The following is an 8,831-nucleotide window of genomic DNA, read 5'->3' as shown; positions in this document are numbered from 1 at the left end:
TAAAAGCACTGAATATAAGAAGTGACTCAAATATCTCCTTCCAGTTTTAGTCTGAACTCAAGTAGAGAAGATATATCTATATTATATGCAGCTGAGGAGTCACAGGATGGATCTGTGCCCACACGCTGTGATATAACTCTTAAATGATGACCTCCAGTGCCTGTGAGACGGACACAGAGCAGGTTTGACAGTGTAAAGGGGACGAGCCTCACATGTCCTGCGCTGAGAGCAGGCAGAGCTGTGCTGATCAGATCCCTCTGCTCCTGAACCCGTCTGAATGAGCTGGAGCGGTTCATCAGTAAAGACCCTGTGGGCTTCTGCAGGAACCCTGTGAAACACACAGTATGAGATGCACACATGATGACAGGAGCAGCAGCTGATGCTTTAGATCAGACAGACATCATCATAACACACTATCACTGCAAAAAATTCCTTTTACAAAACCCCCCATGTGAAGGGTCTGACTGGGTGTTTTATGTAATAACACACACACACACACACACACACACACACATAAGGTTGGCTATAGGAAACGTCCTTTGATTGGGACTGGAGTGGCTGCAGTGTTTTCTGACTCATCACTTCAGCAGAGCTTCATATATGGAGACCCGACAGTTATATAATCATACAGCAGCTTTTGCTCACCAAGGCTTCATTTATTTGATCAAATCATACAGTAAAAACAGTAATATTGTGAAACATTATTAAAATTTTAAATAACTGTTCTATGTGAAAATCTGTTAAAGTGTAATTTATTCCTGTGATCAAAGCTTTTTTTTTGCATCATTAAATCTTCAGTGTCACATGATTCTTTGCTGCTCAAGAAATATTTCTTGTTATCATAAATGTTGAAAATTTTATGTTTTTGTGAAAACTGTGATATATGTAATTGTTCAGGATCTTTAATATGAAAGAAAAGTATTTAATCTTTTGTAAAAAAAAAAAAAAAATCGTATTATATTATATACTGTCACTTTTGGTCATTTTAATGCATCCTTGATAAATATAAAAGCATTAATTCCTTTAAAAAATAGCACTCTTAGTTTTAATTAAAATAATTACTATACATTTCCAAGAGAAGCATAACAATTTTTACGTAATACTATGAAATTTGGTGAATTCTAGATGTATTTCATCAATATCTTAAGCATGCACATTAATTTTGACCGCCTGAAAAACCCATTCTCTGTTCTCCTCACGTGAGATGAAGTCCTGCTGTCTGCGTCTCTCTGTCATGTGACGCCCCCAGTGCTGGAGGGCGTGGCTCTGATGGCCCCGCCCAGTTTCTGAATGTGCCGTATTGTCCTCATTCTCATCCTCCAGCCACAGAGGGGGCGGTTCCTGTCGGTCTGGAATCCTCTGCACCAGCTGAGAACGAGTGTAACAGAAGATTTCAGTCAAATATCTCAGGTTTTTAGAACAAACATAATGATTACGAGCTTATTACTCTGTGCGTTCCCTAAGTATCATAGGCTTTTTTGAAAGGAATTGCCATTTCAGCTGTCTGTGACCCTCACCTCTTTTTCTCCTCGCAGATGCATCTCTGTCCTGAAATCCTCCAGGCTTCCCAGAATGCTGTGTGGCAGCACCATCCCCTGCACGTCAAACCGTGGCCCACCGGGACCTTTGACACACAGAGAGAGTTTAAAACATCAAGCACACTGAGCTTCCTGTTCTGAGCTGAAGACACGCCCACTACCTGCATATTCAAATTGATAGGGCGGGGCAAGATCCAGTGGGAGGGGCCTCGCTACGGTGACTCTAACTGCTCTGCTGACCTCATCTAGGGGGCGTGTCTTACGGACGTAAACACGGGTCATCGAGTTAGGCTTCTGGGAATCGGACGGAGGCTTAGGGACTCGCAGCTGTGAATTAAAAAGCAACAAGACATGATATGTAAACACCCTGTGGGGTTAAACACACACACACGCTCACCCTCTCCAGGTCTTGAGCTGTGATGGCCAGACTCTGGATGTCGTGTCCGTTTAGAGCGGGGCTGTGATCTTCCTCACACACACATGAGGATGATGATGAGATCTCCTCACAGCTTTCCAGCAGCTTCTTATCTGACACACGAGACGAGAGAAACCACACACCTCTGAAAATGTGACTACTCAAACTAGGTCTGTCAAAAGTGTTTTTTCCAAGAAAGCATACTTAGATTTTTGCAAAAACATACATTGTGCCTAAAATTTGCACTGTACAATACTGTTCAAAAGTTAATATTTTGTAATATTTTGCTCCCCAAGGCTATTATATGATCAAAAAATACAGTGAAAAGGAAAAATAGTATTACAATTTAAAATAGCTGTTTTATATGTGAATATATGTTAAAATTTAATTTATTTCTGTCTTGCACAGCTGTATTTTCATCATTCCTCAAGTCTTCAGTGTCACATGGTCTTCAGAAATCATTCTAATATGATAATTTACTGCTCATCAATGTTGATTTTTTTTTCAGAATTCACAGATGAACAGAAAGTATTAAAGAATAGCATTTATTTGAAATAGAAATATTTTGTAATATTACAAATGTCTTTACTGGGATCAATTTACTGCATCTGCTGAATAATAAAAAATAAACAATAAACAAATAAATAAACTATCAAATAAATAAATAAATGTGACCCCAAACTTATGAACGTACAGTGTAAATGGTGCAAATTTACTTTCCTCATCAAACATAAAAATATTTTGAACTCTAAACGTTATTAAGACACATTTTAACAACAACAACAACAACAACAAAAACCCTGACTGCTAATAGATCATTACAGTATGTAATTTCTATGAACAATGTCTCTTACAATCAAGAGAAAAAAAGAAAACATATACCAACAAAAGAAGAAAAACACAAGCACTTCTATTGTATATGTCAGAAAATGACTATCAAAGCAACGAGACAAAAACACTGACGTAAAGTGATGAGGCAAATAATGATATCAGATCTATGATCAAATATGACAACGGCTTTTAGCTACGGAAACACCTGAAGGCGTATGAAAACAGCCTTTCATGTGCTTTTTATATTAGCTTTAGTTTGGGGAATAATATTAAAAGTGAATGTATTTTCAATGTACAATATATTTGAATGTTAATACATTTAAAATTAACATCAGCAAAATATAGAGAAGGACTAAACATGTTCAGAAGTTGATAATAATATGATAATACCTGATGGAGATCTCGTTTCTCGTTTATTTATCCTACTGCTTGTTTTCCCTACACTCGCCATGAAGCCAGACCTCAAACAATCAAACAAACAAGATAACTAAAGATAAACAAGATAACAGCTCAGACTGCGCTGAAACCATGCAGGTGTGTTACTGCAGAGAAGAGCCTGCGTCTGTTTACAGCGCCTCACTTCCGCGTACAGAAGCGTTGCCGTGGAAACGGGTGCAGCGCGCCGGTGAACGCGAAGGGATCGTGCGCGCGCGTCAGTCAGAGCAAAACACAAAATAAACAAGTGTAAGATGAGCTAAGTGTTAAAAATAATGAACGTTTTTAAATCTTAGTTGCTTTAGATCAAAGATTCAAATGAGGTAAAATAAAAAGCATAAAATGACATTAAAAAAACATTGTTTTGAAATTCCACTTGCTGAATTGTTTTTGTTTATTCGATCAATAATGTGGCACGTTTACGTTTTTTTTCAGTTAAAAATGCAATTCCAACAAAATATTTGTACATTTTCTAGTTGTTTTCATGTTTCAAAAATTATAGTAGCCTTCCTAAAGGGCTAAAAAAAAAGATGTAGCTTAAAGGAAGCCTTTTAATGTCACGTGACAAGAAACCGCTAAAAGAGGATTCCTTCGAAAGCTTTATTTATTTATTTATTTATTTATTTATTTATTTATTTATTTATTTATCAGACTTAAAAAAATATGAAAGCGTATGAAATCTGCCTTTTACCCTTTAGAAATCCTTCACTATTGCATGCACTAATAATAAATTACTGTAGGCTGTTGTCTTTTCATTTAAATTAGTATTTTTTTCTTTCTTTATTTAAACGTACTCTGACCTAGAGCCCAGCGAACAGACTTCATCGCACCTGTGGTGCTCATTAAGAGAGCTGGCACATATCATCGCGCACTGCTCCGGATACACGCGCAGCGCACCTGTCAATCACACCGATGACGCGCGCGCAGGTTTATAAGCAGCGCACCACGAGCGCATCTAAGCACTTCTCCAGAGCGCACATGCAGAGCTGGATGCATCCGATCAATATCAGACAGATCTGCCTGTTTTCAATGTGTCCCGTCATGGAGCAGAGCGTCAAAGCGGCCGCAGCCCTGCAGGTGATCCAGACGCGCAGCTCACCCGGAGTCCTGCTCGCGTACAAAAGCGCGACACAAAGACTCGGCGCGAGCGGGTTCAGCGTCAGCACGCTCTCCAAAGCAGGATTGGGGATCCTCAAACTGGCCACGACGCAGCTGAAGCAGCAGGAGCAGAAGGCGCGGGTGGTGCGCGCGTCCAGTTTGGGTCAAGCGCACCCCGCGTCCGTCGATAAAAAGTCCCCTCTGGACCAGCTGGCCGCGCTTGTCCTTCACAGGAACGCACGCCTCCCGCCGCTGGCGAACGAGCCGCATGCCGCAAAGCCGCAGAACTGCAGGCGCATCGTGGTGCTCGGCGCGCCGCGCGTCGGGAAGACCTCCATCCTGCGCCGCTTCCTGCGCGACGGCTTCGAGGAGCGATACGAGCCCACCAGTGAGGATTTCCACCGGAAACTCTACCAAATCCGCGGAGAAACCTACCAGATAGACATATTGGACGCGTCCGGAGAGAGGAGCTTCCCCGCCAAGAGGAGGCTGTCCATTCTGACCGGTGCGTAAAAGTTTAACACGCTCTTATCAGGAATAAGATCTCCTGATGAGATGCTCTCAAGATCTTGCTGTTCTTCACTTTGGTCTGTCACATCAGTCAATGATTTCCCGAAGCACCATTAAACTGATGAAGAGCTAGACAGTGAGAGGTTATTTGTAAAAACCCAAAGTGTTCTGCTTTCATTGGAAGCTTGTTTCTGGACATATTTTATGGAATAGTTATTTGTATATTTCGAAGTTTCAAACACACTCTTATTAGGAACAGTTTGTGATGTACAGCATTCCTCTGTTTCTGTATGGCTTGATGCTTTATAATTGCTGTGTGAAGTTGTTGGTGTCACATTGGGTTTCCAAAGCACCACACAGAGATGGAGAGCTAGATAATAAAACGTTATTTTATATAGACATTAACCTTCTGATATCGATAGAATATTATGTTTTTTTCCAAACAAAATAATAATAATAATAATTGAGTGAATCAGCATCATAAATTATTTTATAACACTGAACATAAACTTAATTAACTTAATTATAGCATTAATACAGTTAGAATATTGCAATCGCTTGTAAATCAATTGATGCACTTTAAATTCCAGTCTGCACTTTAAATTCCAACAGTGCTGCTTTTTCTCAGTAGCCTAGAATGATGTTTCATATGTCAGATATTGACCCTCTGTCGTCTCTTCTATTTTCAGGTGATATATTCCTGCTCGTCTTCAGTATCGAAGACCGCAGCTCGTTCGAGGAAGTGCGCGCTCTGCACGCAGAGATTGTCGCGGCCAAAACGGCGCTGCACCGATCCAAACAGAAGGCGTGCGTGCCGACGGTGGTCTGCGCGAACAAGGTGGACTTGGAGCAGCGCACGGTGTCGCGGACCGAGGTGCTCCACGCGCTCGGTAACGGCTGCGCTCTGTTCGAGACCTCCGCCAAAGACAGCGTCAATCTGGAGCAGGTGTTCGAGGCGCTCGCGCGGCGCGGCGGTCTCCCCCTCGAGACCGGACCCTCGCAGCACCGTAAAGTGTCCATCCGCTCGTACCAGGCGCTGCGGGCGGAGGGCGGGAGCACAGCGGCGGCGTGCGAGGCTCCGTGCGGGGCGCTCTTCCCTCTGGCCCGCAGACCGAGCTTCGGCACCGACCTGCGGCTGGTCCTCGGGCCCAAAGCCAGCAGAAAACAGAGCAAAGCGCTGGACAAGTGTCAGATTCAGTGAAACTACTCCGACTGAGAGAAATAGAACCACTTTCAACAAAGAACACTGACGATAATTTGTGTTTACCAAAAACAGCACATTCTATTCATCTTTTGGAGATGGATCAGAATAAGCTTATTTATTAAATAATTGACCATTGCATTTTAATCCTGGCATATAAAATGCATTATGTTGCATTTGCTGACATTGCAAAGTCATTAAAATATTTTTCACTGATGTACAGTCATTTTGATTCTGCTCAGTGCATTTTAATGTGGGAGCAACTATGACACATTTATGTAAACTTTAGGTTTAACACGACAGATCCCTATTACAAACCCCCTGTTGAAGATCTGCCATATTTTATGACTTGAATGAAAATACTGTGATTATGTCTGGGACATGAACCGAATTGACTTGATTGAAAAGCCTGTTGAGTGACTGGTTTGTTGAATGCATGAGATGCTGTATAATATGTATAGACATTTGAAATAAAACATTTTCATACAAAGTATATGTCATGAGTCAGCCTGATGATTTGGGGAAAAGCTGTACTAACAGATGTCCTCAGTCTCATAATGAAAACGAGAGAAGTGTGCCATGATTCATTCATTCAAAATAAATAAATAATTGAGAGCCTGTAGGCGTTTACATCCTTGACTCTCTGATTGCATAAGAACCACAGGATGCGCTGTGAGAAAGAGAGGAAATCTATCCATCTAAACCTCAGTGAATAAAAACAGAAATTCTCAATTGCATATTTCATAAAGAAATATTTAATTCACAACAAACCATAAAAACATATAGTTTGAACATATTACAAATATTTAAACTGAGGAAATGTAGTATTTTAAGGAAAAGAATAAGGTAATTTTAACAGACATAACACATCTCAAAAACGTTTTGTTAAGTGTAAAGTATGTTACTAAAAAGAAACAACTGGAGGAACATTTTAGACTTAGGTTATTTGGCAACAGATCAGTAACATGATTGAGTTTAAAAAGAGTTTGGTAGAGCAGCAGAGATTCTCAGAGTTAAAGATGGACAGAGGTTCACCAATCTGCAATAAATAAATAAATAAAGTGAAAAAAGTGAAGTGACATTAAGCCAAGTATGGTGACCCATACTCAGAATTTGTGCTCTGCATTTAACCCATCCGAAATGCACACACACAGAGCAGTGAACACACACACACACACTGTGAGCACACACCCGGAGCAGTGGGCAGCCATTTATGCTGCGGCGCCAGGGGAGCAGTTGGGGGTTCGATGCCTTGCTCAAGGGAACCTACTCATTTCCTCACTCATTTGTACTCCTCCTCCCCCTCCTTCTTCATCTCTAATAGCTGACGACTTTGCCAAATTTTTCATTAATAAAATTAAAAACATCAGTGCACAATTTTCCACACCACAATCTGTCAAGTTCATATCACCAGCAAACATACACTCATTTACATCCTTCTTTTCACTCTCTGAGGCAGAAGTCTCCAAACTCATCCTTTCTAATCACCCTATTACTTGCCCGCTTGATCCTATTCCATCTCATCTCCTTCAAGCCATTTCTCCTGTAGTTGTACCTGCACTCACTCACATCATCAACTCATCCCTTAACACTGGGGTTTTCCCTCATCATTAAGTCAGGCTCACATAACTCCACTACTTAAGAAACCCACCCTCAACCCATCTTTTAGAGAACTACAGACCAGTTTCCCTTGTTCCTTTCATTGCAAAAACACTTGAACGAGCTGTGTTCAACCAAGCCTCTATATTTCTCACACACAACAACATCCTTGACAGAAACCAATCTGGCTTCAGAAGTGAACATTCAACTGAGACTGCCTTGCTCTCAGTTGTTGAAGCTCTAAGACTGGCAAGAAACTAATCCAAATCTTCAGTACTTATTCTGCTTGATCTGTCCACTGCTTTTGACACGGTTAACCACCATATCCTCCTATCAACCCTACAGGCAAAGGGCATCTCAGGAACCACACTTCAGTGGTTTGAGTCTTACCTATCAGAAAGGTCCTTCAAGGTATCTTGGAGATGTGAGGTGTCCAAGTCACAACATCTAACTACTCTAATCTAATCTACCTCTCATTCCATCCTGATGATCTGACGGTAGCTACTCGCATCTCAGCTGGTCTAACAGACATTTCTTGCTGGATGATGGACCATCACCTTCAACTCAACCTTGCCAAGACAGAACTGCTTGTGATTCCACCAAACCCATTGTTTCATTACAATTTCACCATCAATGTTAGGCACATCAACCATAACTCCTTCAAAAACAGCTAGAAGCCTTGGAGTTAAGAAGATCAAGCCGTTTCTTTCGGAACATGCTGCACAACTCCTTGTTCAAGCTCTTGTTCTGTCCAGGCTGGACTATTGCAATGCCCTCTTGGCAGGTCTTCCAGCCAATTCTATCAAACCTTTACAATTAATTCAGAACACGGCAGCAAGATTTATTTTTAATGAGCCAAAAAGAATACACATCACACCTCTGTTTATAAGTTTACACTGGCTACCAATAGCTGCTCGCATAAAATTCAAGGCATTGATGTTTGCCTACAAAACTACCACTGGCTCTGCACCCATTTACCTAAATTTGTTACTTCAGACTTGCGTGCCCTCTAGAAGCTTGTGTTCTGCAAATGAAAGCCGCTTGATTGTGCCATCCCAAAGAAGCACAAAGTCACTTTTACGGACTTTTAAATTAAATGTTCCCTCCTGGTGGAATGACCTCCCCAACAGATGAGTCCTTAGCCATCTTCAAGAATCGGCTTAAAACACATCTCTCCCATCTTTATTTGACCCTCTAACTTTAA

At 41.2% G+C, this 8,831-nt stretch overlaps 3 protein-coding genes across 4 annotated transcripts in view; 2 read left to right on the top strand and 1 right to left on the bottom strand.

Moving 5' to 3' along the window:
• The window catches only part of mycbpap (mycbp associated protein), a 13,329-nt gene extending 9,831 nt beyond the window's left edge, over positions 1–3,498 (bottom strand). The window contains exons 1-6 of the mRNA XM_059553355.1: positions 3,175–3,498; positions 1,936–2,066; positions 1,700–1,865; positions 1,518–1,624; positions 1,200–1,368; positions 213–328 (exon numbers count right to left, since the gene is read on the bottom strand). Coding sequence (XP_059409338.1) covers positions 213–328; positions 1,200–1,368; positions 1,518–1,624; positions 1,700–1,865; positions 1,936–2,066; positions 3,175–3,235 — 750 coding nt within the window. The 5' untranslated portion in view covers positions 3,236–3,498. The remainder of the gene's footprint in view (positions 1–212; positions 329–1,199; positions 1,369–1,517; positions 1,625–1,699; positions 1,866–1,935; positions 2,067–3,174) is intronic.
• Positions 1–8,831, top strand: part of LOC132144112 (B-cell receptor CD22-like) — a 168,382-nt gene that overhangs the window by 86,823 nt on the left and 72,728 nt on the right. The window lies entirely within an intron of this gene.
• Positions 4,188–6,513, top strand: rasd2b (RASD family member 2b). 2 transcript variants are annotated; one of them, XR_009434320.1, is made up of 3 exons: positions 4,188–4,822; positions 5,517–6,088; positions 6,127–6,513. XR_009434320.1 is itself a non-coding variant. In XM_059554880.1 (2 exons), the coding sequence occupies exons 1-2, from the start codon at positions 4,198–4,200 to the stop codon at positions 6,026–6,028; spliced, it is 1,137 nt and encodes a 378-aa protein (XP_059410863.1). In that variant the 5' UTR covers positions 4,188–4,197; the 3' UTR covers positions 6,029–6,513. The 2 variants fall into 2 exon arrangements, 1 of the variants encoding a protein (XP_059410863.1); XM_059554880.1 differs by having other exon boundaries at positions 5,517–6,513.

The sequence above is a fragment of the Carassius carassius genome, chromosome 7 (assembly GCF_963082965.1).
Source record: "Carassius carassius chromosome 7, fCarCar2.1, whole genome shotgun sequence".
Lineage (NCBI taxonomy): Eukaryota > Metazoa > Chordata > Actinopteri > Cypriniformes > Cyprinidae > Carassius > Carassius carassius.
Note: the sequence above shows the minus strand (reverse complement) of the source record. Positions and strands in the feature narration are given on the sequence as shown.